This window comes from Emys orbicularis, chromosome 9, assembly GCF_028017835.1.
Source record: "Emys orbicularis isolate rEmyOrb1 chromosome 9, rEmyOrb1.hap1, whole genome shotgun sequence".
Classification (NCBI taxonomy): domain Eukaryota; kingdom Metazoa; phylum Chordata; order Testudines; family Emydidae; genus Emys; species Emys orbicularis.
The window spans coordinates 85,375,122-85,390,889 of NC_088691.1; the positions used below are offsets into that span (position 1 = coordinate 85,375,122).

General features: G+C 39.8%; 1 protein-coding gene across 1 annotated transcript in view; it reads left to right on the plus strand.

The window, feature by feature from the left end:
* The window catches only part of SMC4 (structural maintenance of chromosomes 4), a 102,426-nt gene extending 87,454 nt beyond the window's left edge, over window positions 1-14,972 (plus strand). Inside the window, exons 18-24 of the mRNA XM_065410309.1 lie at window positions 308-497; window positions 1,660-1,804; window positions 3,069-3,242; window positions 5,093-5,275; window positions 12,297-12,529; window positions 13,258-13,441; window positions 14,458-14,972. Of these exons, the coding sequence (XP_065266381.1) occupies window positions 308-497; window positions 1,660-1,804; window positions 3,069-3,242; window positions 5,093-5,275; window positions 12,297-12,529; window positions 13,258-13,441; window positions 14,458-14,634 (1,286 nt within the window). The 3' untranslated portion in view covers window positions 14,635-14,972. The remainder of the gene's footprint in view (window positions 1-307; window positions 498-1,659; window positions 1,805-3,068; window positions 3,243-5,092; window positions 5,276-12,296; window positions 12,530-13,257; window positions 13,442-14,457) is intronic.
* The last annotated feature ends 796 nt before the right edge of the window (window positions 14,973-15,768 follow it).

A 15,768-nucleotide genomic window follows, 5' to 3' on the forward strand; every position in this document is an offset into this window, starting at 1 on the left:
CTAGAGGTGTGACCTTTTGTGACATTTCATAAGTGTTTTTGGCTTATGTACATTATTTTGTTCAGGGAACTGGCATAAGCCATACTGGCAAAAGCACTTTTTTGACTATATAACCTATGTCTCCATGAGGAGGGCTTGCTTGTATAGGTATGTCAGCAAACCTCTAATTTAGACTTAGCGTGTTTGTTTTAGCACTGAAAATAATAGTTCTGTGAACTGATTGAAATTTAAATTCAGTTCTCCTGTTAAAAATATTAAACTATCATTTTTGTTTAACCATCTCATTCACAAACTTTTGTATTGACAGATTATGAGAGTGTTGCTGAAAAGGCTAGTAAAGTGGAAAGTGAAGTTAAAAGATTACATAATCTCATAATTGAGATCAATAATCATAAACTTAAAGCTCAGCAAGACAAACTTGATAAGATAAACAAGGAAATAGATGAATGTGCTTCTGCTATTACTAAAGCCCAGGTGGCAATCAAGACTGCAGACAGGTAAACACTCTTATGTGCTCAAGTTACATATCAGCACTGAGACTGTAGTGATGATATGTTTTTATCTTGGTCACTTCACAAACATGAATCCCTTGTTCCTAAGGTTTGTCAGCTTAGGGGTCATGACCACCTTCTCTTTCTTTTATGGCTAGAGGGAAGGGAGTTGGGAGGGACACACACTTTCTCTCTTCTAACATGGGGCTGATTGTGATAGAGAAAGAAGTGAGAACCACTACCCTAACACATAGGTTAGTAGTATACTCACATTATAGAAAGAAAAACTGAGGTGTAGAGGTTAAGTGAACTGCCTGTGCTGTGGCCTCATGGGTGAGTCATTTTTAGTGTCAATTAGAATTAAATTCTCTGCTTCCCAGTCTAGTGTTTATGGCAGATATTTTAATGCATTCACTGGGAATAGAAAAACATCCTTCCAACTGGAGCTGAGTTTTATAAACTCTTCACCAGTTTTTTAATCTATATTAATTGATGGTAATTCACGATTTGAGTAGATGTGGCTATTATCATTGGTGCCTGCAGCACACTTATTAACCAACAGGTCCTTGACTAAAACCTCTCTGAATTCAAAATATTATTGTCTCCCAGTTGTAGTCCTCATACCAAACATGGCTGCCTCACAGGAAAAAAGAAACGTAATTTTTGTACATTGTTACAACAATGACCTTTTCGTTATCTGATACAAATGGCAACCTCAGTTGTTTTTCTATAATCATTTGCCCATAATGAACAAATGTACAAAATTTTAAGATGCAAGTTCAAAATGGCACTTGAATAACTGAAATCTGAAAAGATCTTTTGGTGACCTCTGCCAGAAAAAACTGGGGATATGTTGTATACTCAGCAATCCATAACAAATGCATACACCAAATGTCAAGATTCTAACTCAGTGAGAACACAAATTAAGTAATCCTATTACAAGCATCTGTTGTAGATATGAATTCAGGAAGGAAGACCCCATTTATTGTAGTATTTCCCAGGGATAAAAATTGGAGTGTAAATAATAAAGTAATCCTTACCTGTTGATGATTACATATAGCACATCTATTTTCTCTGTAAACAAGACTAACTGTGCGCTCCAGACCTTTAAATGTTTACCATAATTGTAAGTTAATAAGCAAACATCTTAAATACCTATTTTATTCAGAAATCTGAAAAAATCAGAAGAATCTGTCCTTCGAACTGAGAAGGAAATTGGAGATAATGAAAAGGAAATGAAAGATCTAACAGAAGAGTTAACAACATTGGAAGAGAAAGCTACTGAAGTTATGAATAACTGCAAACAAGCTGAAGTAGGTGTAGTATTGGTTTTTCGTGCTTCTTCCAAAAGCATGTACTTCACAGGACTAATAACTTTCTACAAGCAGAGATTATGGATAAGGAGGCTTGCAATCTTATCAGATTTTTGTGGCAAGCAGACTTTCACTAAGTGCTAGTGAATTTTCTTAGCCATTGGCATCTAAGGTCTAGGCATAACATTACCAAAAGGGGTTGCAAGTTTGGCAAGAAGTGTATTCATGAAAAGGATATCTAAGCCTCAAATTTGGTCATCTTAAAAAATATTTGGGAAATGTCTCTTATCTTATAAAAAGTCTTCCACTCTTCTTCCTACCCTCCAAAAATCCAGTCAAGCATAAAATAAAAGAGGGTCTTTTGTGAGGCCTACAGTGCCTTGTGCTCTTTATTGCAGAACCAACATGAAAGCAGATGTTAAATATTTTGCCCTACTGACCCAGTTTTCAGGCAGATTTTAAATTTAGAATTTTTTACCTCCGAGTTACCTTAATCCATTCTTCGGAGGTTAACCAACAAAATTTACAATAATGCTGATCTGAGGTGCTTAAAGCAGAATTCTTAGTTTCAAATTGCACCTAAAAACTAAGCAGGCTGCCTTAATGGGAAAAAACACATGCAAACAAGAAATCAAGATGGGGAAACGGTGCTCTTGGTTTGTTTAAGGGTAACCTAGAAGCTAAGACCTGTATGTTGTATAATAACATGGGTATGCAAATAGCAGCATAATTCTCCTCTTTCGAGTTGCTGCATAAATTGGCAAAAATGATGCTGTCTTGTCTTCCCTACTCTTTTTTCCGAGAGAAGAGGGGAGGCATCCAGTGGCAGAAGTTGGGGAGTGTTGCCGTGTAGTCACCTACCTTAGCTGAACATCATCCATGGGTCATGAGAGAGCAAGTACCAGGCAGCCTGGGTGGGTGATGTTCCCAGGAGTAAGGCAGCTTCTATGACACCATCCCTACCTACGGGAACTGACTGTGTTCCAAAGCATACTCTTAACAGAATTAATATAATCCAACTATGCAAATTCAAACACAGTTTTCGAGACATACTTTCACAGAGTGGTTTGTTCAGATTCGGAAGCTAGTTTAAAACAAATGCTAGCAAAAATGTTTCTTCAGTGTATATTCAGATTTTAACTGGTACTTATTTAAAACTATGGAGACTATAACAAACTTTTTAAAATTATAGGACTGGAAATGCAAACCTTTCCCAAACAACTAACTGAACTTCACCTTCACATTTTTTGGTGTTTCTGCTTAGGAGTCATTACCAGAGGTTCAGGAGGAGCATCGCAATTTACTTCAAGAGATTAAAGCAATTCAAGAGGATGAACATGCTCTTCAAAAAGAGGCTCTTAATATTAGACTTAAAATTGAACAAATAGACAGTCATATTGGTGAGCATCAAACAAAGATTAAATATTGGCAAAGAGAGGTAAGATATTTAATATTTAATATTTTATTTTGGTTTCATATTTTGAACTGTAAACCATGAGCGATTAATCTCAGTGTGGTGACAATTTGTCTCCTGATAAATGGGTGAATGTAACCAAAAATATTTTAAAAACTGACTTTTAAAAGATCCTTGGTATAGAGTATATGTTCTTGACATGTGATGGCTCTGAAAAGCAACTATAAAAATGGCACCTTCCTTTTCAATCAACCTGCTCCCTCTGTGAATTCATTTATCAAGAGTTATGATCAAAAGATACCTGGACTAGGAACTCCAGTCCAGTTTCTATGCCTTGGCACCCTACTTTGGTGCAAGTTGATGAAGGTGTGGCTCACATTCCTTGGAGCAATTGAGCCCATGCAATGGACAAAAGGAGAAGAGTTTTGATTCCAAATATATCCTGGTAGGTCAAAAAGTGAAGGGTTCCTGCTCATCCTAAAACTCAGGGACCTAAATCAATACATGGTCAAAGAAAAAACTCAAGATGGTCACCTTGGGAACCATTATGTCTCTTCCAGAGGCAGGCAACTGCCTATGCATGCTACACCTGGTGGATGCTTATGGGCAGATAGGGATGCTTCCCAGACACTTTGTGAATAAAACTACCAATTTCCTTCTTGAGGTGATAGTCTGCTCCACATTTTCATGAAATATTTATTGGTAGTCTTGGCTTACTTGCACAGGTTGAACTCGCACTTACTCCCTTATATGAATAATAGGCTGAATAAAAATATCACTCTGGAGGATATTAAAGATACCTGATCTTTTCACAACAGGGGTGTTGGATAGTTAACCGTGAATTTTAGTAACTCCAGTCCAAACCTGTTCTTTAGCATAGAGTTGGGATATACAGAAATGCTAATAGACACATCAATTCAAATACACTCTTTCCAGATCCTGACTTCTTCCCTGGTTGATGCACATCTCCATTTCTTCAGGGAAATAGATAGCATTCAAATCTAAGGCCTGTCTGAACCTAAAAGTTGCACTGATTTAAGTAAAATTCTTTTAAATAGAATTAGTAAAACCAGACCAAATCCCTATGTGGCTATACTGTTTACAACTGTCTTAGATTGAAGTAGCTCAACTTGGTCAATTACCAAGTGAAATTTAATCAATATAAGATAGCTGTAACCAGTTTTAAGTGTGCCCACATATGGACTTGCTCTGGTTTCACTATTTCATCTGATTAAGACACCTACTTAAGACAGTTTTATTTAAATCAGTGCAACTTTTGTGTTTAGACAAGGCCTTATTTACAGCCTAGCTTTTAAAGTTACTTTTGGGGACAGCAGAATGCAAAAATCATTTCTCTTTTCCCTTACAAAGATGAATATTTTACTAAGGCTTCATTCCCCAGATAGAACTAGCTGCTTCTCACTCATCCACGAACTGATTGGAATGTTCTTTGTAGAATATTCTGAGTAGTGTATGGCCATTAGTAACCAGGGTGACTTGCATATTTACCCACTACTGCTGCCTGTAGACACTCGAAAACCCTAAGACACATTTGTGAGAATCCTGCATGAATGTTTTGAGAAGCAGAATTATAAGGTAAAAGACTGCATTTGTTGACCTTTGATGCATATTGTAAAGAGACTGTTTTCCCAGCTCTGAATAGAGTAGGTTGAATTGGGACCAAAAATGAGTTGGAGTGAGAAAGAAATAATTGTTAGTTTTGGAAGGCTGTGTGGGTATTGATCCAGTGGATTTAACCAGATTTTTTTAAATTGGTACTATTTAGTATTAAAAGCTATTTTCAAGGTTTATTTGATAACTTGTACTGTCAAGCATAAACATGATATTCAGTAACTGTCTAAACTGAATTATAGATATCAAAAATATCACTGCATCCCATAGAAGACAAACTAGTTGAAGAGCTTCCAGTGCTAAATCAAGAGGAACTTGAAGCAATTAAAGATCCAGACATTCTAACTAATCAAATAGCTCTTTTAGAAGCCCAATGTCATGAAATGAAACCAAACCTTGGTGCCATTGCAGAATATAATAAAAAGGTAAGGCTTTGTTATTTACCATTAGTATCACAGTAGGCTTAATCTCTTTACATTGCTTTACCATTATCTCCAGCAGGTGGATAACTTCTTGTATAGCAAAAACAACGAGGAGTCCTTGTGGCACCTTAAAGACTAACAAATTTATTTGGGCATAAGTTTCGTGGACTAAAACCCACTTCATCAGATGCATGGAGTGGGAAATACAATAGGGAGGTATGAATACACAGCATAGGAAAAGATGGGAGTTGCCTTACCAAGTGGGGGGTCAATGTTAACGAGCCAATTCAATTAAGGTGGAAGTGGGCTATTCTCAATAGTTGACAAGAAGGGAGGAAAAAATCACTTTTGTAGTGCTAATGTGTTCAGTGTAATCAAGGTGACCCATTTCAAACAGTTGACAAGAAGGTGTGAATATCAGCAGGGGAAAATTAGTTTTTGTAGTGACCCATCCACTCCCAGTCTTTATTCAGGCCTAATTTGATGGTGTCCAGTTTGCAAATTAATTCCAGTTCTGCAGTTTCTCATTGGAGTCTGTTTTTGAAATTTTTGTTGTTGAAGAATTGCCACTTTTAAGTCTGTTATTGAGTGTCCAGGGAGATTGAAGTGTTCTACTGGTTTTTGAAGTATAGCTTTATTTCATTTGGCATTGCTTGAATCAGTCAACATGTAATACTCTGGTCACTGCTGTTGGAATACATGGTCACCCGACTAATCAGGCATTTTTCTTGGAGTAATTTTCCACATGTTCCTCCAGGATCCCTCTTCCCAAAGAGGTAGTATAGACCATCACAGCCAGGGCAAAACAGCCTCAGGTCTTAAAAAGACAGAAGAAAAGTGATGAGGAACAACAGCCACAAGGGGAGAACTACTGCTCTCCTCGTCCTCCCATGATGAGACAATTAACCCCATCTACGCCTGCCTCAGTGGATAACTGTAAGGCATTCCAGGACCTCAAATGCATGGTAGAGACACTGGATATTCCACGACAAGTGGTGCAAGAGAAGTCCCGCAAGCTCCTGGATATCTTGCATCCCTTCCATGTTCGGCACACTTGCCATGTCAATAAACGAAATTCTGTTGGAGCCTTCAAAGAACCTATGGCATATGTTAGCATCAATACTGGCCACATCCAGGCAATTCGACAAAAGGTATAAGGTCCTTTCCAAGGGATCTAAATACTCTCATTTCCCTCTAGTACCAAGTTTGCTTCTAGTGGCCACTGTACAGAAAAGGTTGAAATAACAAGGATCTCTGAGATCCACACCCAGGAAGAAGTACCTAAAGAAAATAGACTTTTTCAGGCACAAGGTTTACTTACTAGCCAGCTTCCAAATGTGTGACTAATTATCAATTCTCCTCTCACAGTATGTTTACTTGAAATGGGATAAACTGTTTGTGGACAACCTACCAGAGAAACACTGAGAGGAACTGAAAGCCATAATCACCATGGAACAGTGCCTGGACATATCTATAACCATTACATGTACTATAGCTACATCAATAGCAATGAGAATGTCTTCAGGAAGGTCCAGACTACAACTGAGGACTTTCACTTGAGGGTAGTGAACTTTTTAATTCAAAATGGATGAGGTCCTCCACTTGTTAAAGAATACCAGGTCCACTGGATTCATGGGGTTTGTATGTTCTAGCCCCATAAAAGAAGGAAGCAAGACAACAGTCTTCCTTCAGGCAGCATCTCTCTGCCTTTTACTAGTACCAATCCTAGAGGATATTGGAGCTGCCAAGAAGGAAGCAGGTTCTAGTGAAGACAACTCAAAGCCTCTTCCTTGGCTCCTGCACAGTCTGGATATTCAGCCAGGATCATTGCCCGCCCTCCCTCCCCATTGGCAGCTGCATTTTTTTATTTTCAGGTAGCCTGGATCACTTCAGACCAGTATGTCCTAAAAATTGTAAATGTGATATTCTATCTAATTCCAGTTCCTTCAGATCCACTGACCTTTCTTTCAAACCTCATTGCCTTTTTTCACAAGATACAGCTGAACCTTTTTACAAACTTGGAGCAGTAGAGGTACCCTAAAAATTCAGGAGCAAGGATATTTATCCCTATTACTTTCTCATCCCAAAGAAAGGGGGTTGGTATCTAATTCTGAACCTTTGTTATCTTAACAAATTCATCCATCATTTCAAGTTCAGGATGGTGACTCTGGCTTCCATAATTCCTTTGTTAGCGCTTCAGACTGGTTCTGGGCTCTCTACCTCCAAGGGAGTTACTGTCACTTGCATTCATCCAAAAATATCCCAGGTTCCTAATAGGAAGGCCTCACTGCTGGTACAGAGTCTTGTCCTTTGGTCTTTCAGCAGCACCAAGGGCGTGACAGTTGTGGCAGATCATCTGAGAAGACAAAGGATCCAGTTCTACCCTTACCTCAATGAGTAGCTGATTCTAGGTAGATCTACAGTGACAAACTCAACTCAAGTAACTTTAGAGCTGTTTGCCATCTTGGACCTCAAAGCCAAAAAGAGAGAAACCCACACTTATTCCAACTCAAAGCATAGAGTTCATAGGAACACTATTAGCCCTGGTCTATACTGGGGCGGGGGATCGATCTAAGTTACGCAACTTCAGCTACATGAATAATATAGCTGAAGTCGACGTACTTAGATCGACTTACCGTGATGTCTTCACCGTGGTGAGTCGACTGCTGCCATACCCCCGTCGACTCTGCCTGCACTTCTTGCGGCGCTGGAGTACAGGAATCGACGGGAGAGCGCTCGGGGATCGATTTATTGCGTCTAGACTAGAATCATAGAGTATCAGGGTTGGAAGGGACCTCAGGAGGTCATGTAGCCCAACCCCCTGCTCAAAGCAGGACCAATCCCCAACTAAATCATCCCAGCTAGGGCTTTGTCAAGCTTGACCTTAAAAACCTCTAAGGAAGGAGATTCCACCACCTCCCTAGGTAACCCATTCCAGTGCTTCACCACCCTCCTAGTGAAAAAGTTTTTCCTAATATCCAACCTACTCACTGCAACTTGAGACCATTGCTCCTTGTTCTGTCATCTGCCACCACTGAGAACAGCCGAGCTCCATCCTCTTTGGAACCCCCTTTCAGGTAGTTGAAAGCAGCTATCAAATCCCCCCTCATTCTTCTCTTCTGCAGACTAAACAATCCCAGTTCCCTCAGCCTCTCCTCATAAGTCATGTGCTCCAGCCCCCTAATCATTTTTGTTGCCCTCAGCTGGACTCTTTCCAATTTTTCCACATCCTTCTTGTAGTGTGGGGCCCAAAATTGGACACCGTACTCCCGATGAGGCCTCACCAATGTTGAATAGAGGGGAATGATCACATCCCTCGATCTGCTGGCAATGCCCCTACTTATACAGCCCAAAATGCCATTAGCCTTCTTGGCAACAAGGGCACACTGTTGACTCATATGCAGCTTCTCGTCCACTGTAACCCCTAGGTCCTTTTCTGCAGAACTGCTGCCTAGCCATTCGGTCCCTAGTCTGTAGCAGTGCATGGGATTCTTCCGTCCTAAGTACAGGACTCTGCACTTGTCCTTGTTGAACCTCATCAGATTTCTTTTGGCCCAATCCTCTAATTTGTCTATGTCCCTCTGTATCCTATCCCTACCCTCCAGCGTATCTACCACTCCTCCCAGTTTAGTGTCATCTGCAAACTTGCTGAGGGTGCAATCCACGCCATCCTCCAGATCATTAATGAAGATATTGAACAAAACCGGCCCCAGGACCGACCCTTGGGGCACTCCACTTGATACCGGCTGCCAACTAGACATGGAGCCATTGATCACTACCCGTTGAGCCCGATGATCTAGGCAGCTTTCTGTCCACCTTATGATCCATTCATCCAGCCCGTACTTCTTTAACTTGCTGGCAAGAATACTATGGGAGACCGTATCAAAAGCTTTGCTAAAGTAAAGGAATAACATATTCACTGCTTCCCCCTCATCCACAGAGCCAGTTATCTTATCATAGAAGGCAATTAGGTTAGTTAGGCATGACTTGCCCTTGGTGAATCCATGCTGACTGTTCCTGATCACTTTCCTCTCCTCTAAGTGCTTCAGAATTGATTCCTTGGGGACCTCCTCCATGATTTTTCCGGGGACTGAGGTGAGGCTGACTGGCCTGTAATTCCCCGGATCCTCCTCCTTCCCTTTTTTAAAGATGGGCACTACATTAGCCTTTTTCCAGTCATACGGGACCTCCCCTGATCACTGTGAGTTTTCAAAGATAATGGCCAACGGCTCTGCAATCACATCCGCCAACTCCTTTAGCACCCTCGGATGCAGTGCATCCAGCCCCATGGACTTGTGCTCGTCCAGCTTTTCTAAATAGTTCTGAACTACTACTTTCTCCACAGAGGGCCGGTCACCTCCCCATGCTGTGCTGCCCAGTGCAGTAGTCTGGGAGCTGACCTTGTTCGTGAAGACAGAGGCAAAAAGAGCATTGAGTACATTTGCTTTTTCCACATCCTCTGTCACTAGGTTGACTCCCTCATTCAGTAAGGGGCCCACACTTTCCTTGGCTTTCTTCTTGTTGCTAACATACCTGAAGAAACCCTTCTTGTTACTCTTAACATCTCTTACTAGCTGCAACTCCAAGTGTGATTTGGCCTTCCTGATTTCACTCCTGCATGCCTGAGTAGTATTTTTATACTCCTCCCTGGTCATTTGTCCAATCTTCCACTTTTTGTAAGCTGCTTTTTTGTGTTTAAGATCAGCAAGGATTTCACTGTTAAGCCAAGCTGGTTGCCTGCCATATTTACTATTCTTTCTACACATTGGGATGGTTTGTTCCTGCAACCTCAATAAGGATTCTTTAAAATACAGCCAGCTCTCCTGGACTCCTTTCCCTCTCATGTTATTCTCCCAGGGGATCCTGCCCATCAGTTCCCTGAGGGAGTTAAAGTCTGCTTTTCTGAAGTCCAGGGTCCGTATTCTGCTGCTCTCCTTTCTTCCTTGTGTCAGGATCCTGAACTTGACCATCTCATGGTCACTGCCTCCCAGGTTCCCATCCACTTTTGCTTCCCCTACTAATTCTTCCCTGTTTGTGAGCAGCAGGTCAAGAAGAGCTCTGCCCCTAGTTGGTTTCTCTAGCACTTGCACCAGGAAATTGTCCCCTACACTTTCCAAAAACTTCCTGGATTGTCTGTGCACCACTGTATTGCTCTTCCAGCAGATATCAGGGTGATTGAAGTCTCCCATGAGAACCAGGGCCTGTGATCTAGTAACTTCTGTTAGTTGCTGGAAGAAAGCGTCGTTCACCTCATCCCTCTGGTCTGGTGGTCTATAGCAGACTCCGACCACGACATCACCCTTGTTGCTCACACTTCTAAACTTAATCCAGAGACTCTCAGGTTTTTCTGCAGTTTCATACTGTAGCTCTGAGCAGTCATACTGCTCTCTTACATACTATGTATGTACTAGACTGGATTCATCGCTGCCCGCCAATCCGGCGGGTAGTGTAGACATACCCTTAGATTCCAGGTCATTGAAAGCTTACCTCCAACAAGAGAAATTCCAAACTATAATGAACATCAGTTAACGTAAAGCTTATCCAAAGGCACCACTGAGAACGTGCCTCAGACTCTTGAGACACACTTCCCCATGCAGTTCACTTGTGCTGTGTGCAAGGGTGGCTAAAATCAGCATATTAACTCAGCAGGTACCACATGGACATGATGCTTACATCCTTCAAGAAGTCATCTCCTTATTAAACTAGTGGAAAGATCCTCTTCAGGTGTAGAACAGAACATCCTCTGTGCACCTGTGTCACGCAGAGATGGGGAGCTCATCTAGATCACCTTCAAACTTGGGGCCTTGGTCCCCTCTGGAAGCTAATTCCCACGTAAACATCCTATGGCTCAAAGCTACCTGGCTGGCATACCTCAGTACAGACCCACAATCCAAATGTTGACAGAAAATACTACAGCTGTGCATTATTTCTGATTTCATAATCAGACCACAGATGGTCTCCACTGTGTCAGGAGGAATTTGCATTCTGAATCAAATGCCACCAGTGACTCTCTACCTTCCCAGCCTTGAGAACATCTTGGCAGATCAACTCAGCAGGCAGTTCTCAGACCACCACAAGTGGTCAGTCAAAGGCACAGTTCTACAGAACATCTTTTACAAATTGGAGTTGCCCAGCAAGACATGTTTTGTCACTGACCACAACAACAAGACATTTTCTTCCAGAGGTGGTGCATTCCTATGTTCCCTGACATGGCCACCTATCTCATCCTTTGGACACTGGGATTGCTGTATGTAGGCATGACACAGGAATGATTTTATTATGATACCCACAGCATGGACTAGACAGTTTTCGTATTTGGTTCTGATGGACCTCTCAGTACAGCCCCCCCCACACGCACACACCTTCCCCAGTGCAATCACCTTATTGGCCCTCCCCAATAGTCTCACAGAAAAACTGTAAGATTCTGCACCTGGACCCAGCTTCCTTACATGCAACAGCCAAATGCTGGCTGGATTGCTTCCACTGAAAGAAGCTGTTCAGCTGAAATTCAGAACATTCTGTCTCAAAGCATGAAAGCCTCAACTAGCCCTAGAGCTCAGAAAGCTGCTGCTGTCCATTTGAAAAAAATCCTTATTTTTTTAATTTGTAGGACAGCTACATGGAATTTGGTCCATACTTTTACAAAACACTACTACTAGGCATAGAGTGCCAGATTGGATGCTCATTTTGGTACGACTGTCCTGTAGTCATTGCTTAAGTTGGACACTTAGTACCAAACTCTAAGTAAAAAGACAACTACTTGTTTTCCACCAAGAATAGAATCCATGTGGACATTCACTCAAAAAAGCTTAGTTCCCTTACAATAAATGTGGTTCATCAAGAAGTGTTCTCCATGTGGATTCTATGACCCTCCCTTCTTTTTTAAGGTGATAATGTAAGTGGCTATCTGCTACTAATAGTAAAAAGTGCTCTTTCAAAAAGTAAAAGTAACTTGGTCTGAAATTCAATTTAAGTAAAGGAACAACTGCATTTGTTTCCTTTTTTTTTTTCCCCCCCCCTTCAGGAAGAACTGTATTTGAAGCGTGTGGCAGAGTTGGATGAAATTACCAATGAGAGAGACAACTTTAGACGGGCTTATGAAGACCTTAGAAAACAAAGGCTTAATGAGTTTATGGCAGGATTTAATGTAATAACAAATAAACTAAAGGAAAATTACCAAATGCTTACCTTGGGAGGAGATGCTGAATTAGAGCTTGTAGACAGTCTGGATCCTTTCTCTGAAGGAATCATGTTTAGGTTTGTCAAACATTTGGTCATACTGAAACTGTTTTTAATCATTGTTAATTTCTTAACCTGATTTTTATGGTTTAAATATTCACTGAACAGCTCTAAAACACGAACTAAAGAAGCAGAAAAGTTATTCTGAACCAACTATGGTGATCATTTCTTTTATGAATATTAATGGAAGGATAGTAAGGAAAGACACATTTTATTGCACTGTTTCAGAGTTAAACAAAATAGATGAACTCTAGGGGGAGAGAACAAATGTAATGTAGCTTGTATGGAGAAGTCACTCCTTCTGTCAAGAAAAAATAATTGTAAAGTGACACCAGCTGCTCTGGAACTTTAACATGGAACATTAACCTGTAAGGAATTCATTATTTCCAACATAAATGGAGTGAAATGATTTGGTTTACGGGAAAGTCTGTCCATTTTAGTAATAGTCTACACATAAGATTGTGTGTGGCTGGTTTTGAAGAACATAAGTGAATATTATGGGTTCTGCCCCATGTGTCATAAATTGATTCTGATTGTAGAGCCATTCCATATTAAGTGTAAAGAGCACTTCTGAAAGGTAACTACTCAAGTGCTTTTAAATATTATTATTTCTACTAGGAACATTTAAAGTTTAAGACAATATGAGTATTACTTATTGAGGCATGAAGATTTTTCATATTATAAACTGTAATTTCTACACTAATAAATATGAATGGAATTAATTTATAAACTCTTAATTGTTTCAGTGTACGGCCACCAAAGAAAAGCTGGAAGAAGATATTTAATCTATCAGGAGGAGAGAAGACTCTTAGTTCACTAGCTTTGGTTTTTGCACTTCATCATTATAAGCCAACTCCCCTTTATTTCATGGATGAGATTGATGCAGCCCTTGACTTTAAAAATGTATCAATTGTAGCATTTTATATATATGTAAGTATTTCTCTATAGAATAACTACACTGCAGTATTTACCAGAATAGTTTTCTCCCTCCCAGAAATTATCAATGCTCTTCTGTAGCAATTCATAAGTGATGCTCAGCATGTAGCAGCTCCCATTGTTCTCAATCCTGGGTGCCGAGCTCTTCTGAAAATCAGGCCCCTAACTTTTATGGGGTATGAGTTTTTTAGTGGTTTGTTTGATTGGCTACTTGGGAAGAGAAAGCAACTATTATATTATACTGTTGTTGTTGTTTTTATTCTTCCTCAAATGTCAGGCAATAAAGTATTTTAAAATAAAAGTAACAGAATATCTAACTTTAGGCGATTATACACTACTACTTTTTATCTTGCATTCCATGTTGCATAAAACCAGCATCCCTAAATGGTTTGCCTTCTAATAACAGAAGGCTACTTCCTTCTCACTGTCCACTGTAGAGGAAAATACAATCAATCTTCTCTGCTTTTGTGTAAATTTTAAAGCAATCCCAGACTTAAGAATTCTGACAGTTTTGTAGTTTACCTTGTTGCATTGTAAGTAAGCCCTGTGGAAATCAAAAAAGAGCAAAAGAACTGTAGCTATAGTAGTCTGCATGTGTAGTGCATTCGATAATGTAGGCTTTGATCCTGCAGATGACTTATGCAGGAGTATAGTTTTACTCATATAAATTGACTTCAGTGGAATTACTCATGTGAGTGAAGTAACACCTATGCAAAAGTATTTGCAGGATTGGGCCTTGATCATTAGAATTAGGATTATACTATTGCAAGAGCCAAACTACTGAGGCCCACAGATTTTCTGGACAATCAGTACCTGAGAATCTGTTTTTCCTGAACAGTAACGCATATTAAAAGGAGGATCCTTTTCTAATGTACAGCTGTTATAAATACAAGATTTCCAAGTTATCTGTACTTGCTTTAATGACTACAAACTTCATATCCGAGTATAGGGTTTTGTTTTGTTTTTTTAAATATTGTGAATTAATATGAAATGATTTATTTCTTTTCCAGGAGCAAACAAAAAATGCACAGTTTATCATCATCTCTCTGCGAAATAACATGTTTGAAATTGCAGATAGATTAATTGGAATTTATAAGACTCACAATACAACAAAAAGTGTTGCAACAAACCCAAAAGTTATTGCATCTAAAGGACTTGCTGAACTTGGTTCTGTCGGGTGCTGCTGAATGTGTAATCTTCTGTTCTGAAGAAAGTGAAATCTTATTACTAATGTGTATTTTCACTGTATTTCTGCTGCTCATCTATATTCTATTATCTTGATTTTGTTTTGTGATTCATCATAGTTCCATAAAGTTTTGTAAATATCTTAGCTTTCATTATTTGAGCTTAAGCCAAGATTTGCAGAAGAGCTAATATTTTCTGTTGATTGGCTGCACTTAATTTTTGTAGATATCTTAATTTATATCATTTTGAGCATAACAGAACTGTTTCCAAAAGTATGTATCTAGTTGCATTTTAAATTCCCATTCTGTAGGCCTTATATCAATGTTTGGGTTCTACCTGTAGATTTTTAAACAGCTTTTTACTGAGTATTTTATTAAAATAAAAGATAACTAACTCAAGTTCTTGTTGAATACAGCTATTGTGCTCAGAGATGTCTCTATGTCCTATTGCTGGAAGTGTGATGTACACAGTTCCCATGATTAAGAAAAGAATGTGCTTATTTAAACACTAAATATTTGTATTACAGCAAGGATTTGGTGCCCCATTGTAATGGTGCTGTACAAACTTAAAAGAGCTGCTGCCCCCAAAGACCTTGCAATATAAATATGGACAAGATGTGACAGCTGCAGGTAGAACACTGAGGGGGATATGCATTGGGGGGGAGAAGAGGTAAGGAAAACAGTAGTGACAGTTTTAGAACACAGCTTACATATATTTGCTATGTGTACAATTTAGAGGCTTCAGTTTCTAAAATAGGGGAATGTGGTTAATGAATCACTAATTACCCATTATAATTAGGCAATGCACTCTGGCACAGGCAGATATTAAGAAAGGAACAGGGTAGTCAGCTGTGCAGATTTGATTTGGGGAGGGTGTTCCATGCATATGGGGCTGCAGGAGATAGAGGCTGCTATCATGGAGGGAGGGGGGGCAGATAAGAATGGGCAAAGCTGAGTTTAAGTACCTTGAAGATAATATTCAGAAGTTGGCAGTGGAAGTTCTTGGGGCAGGAGAAGTGACAAGTCAGAAAGATTATTTTAGCAATAGCATATCTTTTAATATAAAAGAATAGCACAATTGTGTAGGGACAAAAGCTGAAAGGCTAAAGCAAAAAATGATTGACACCTAGAAGAGAC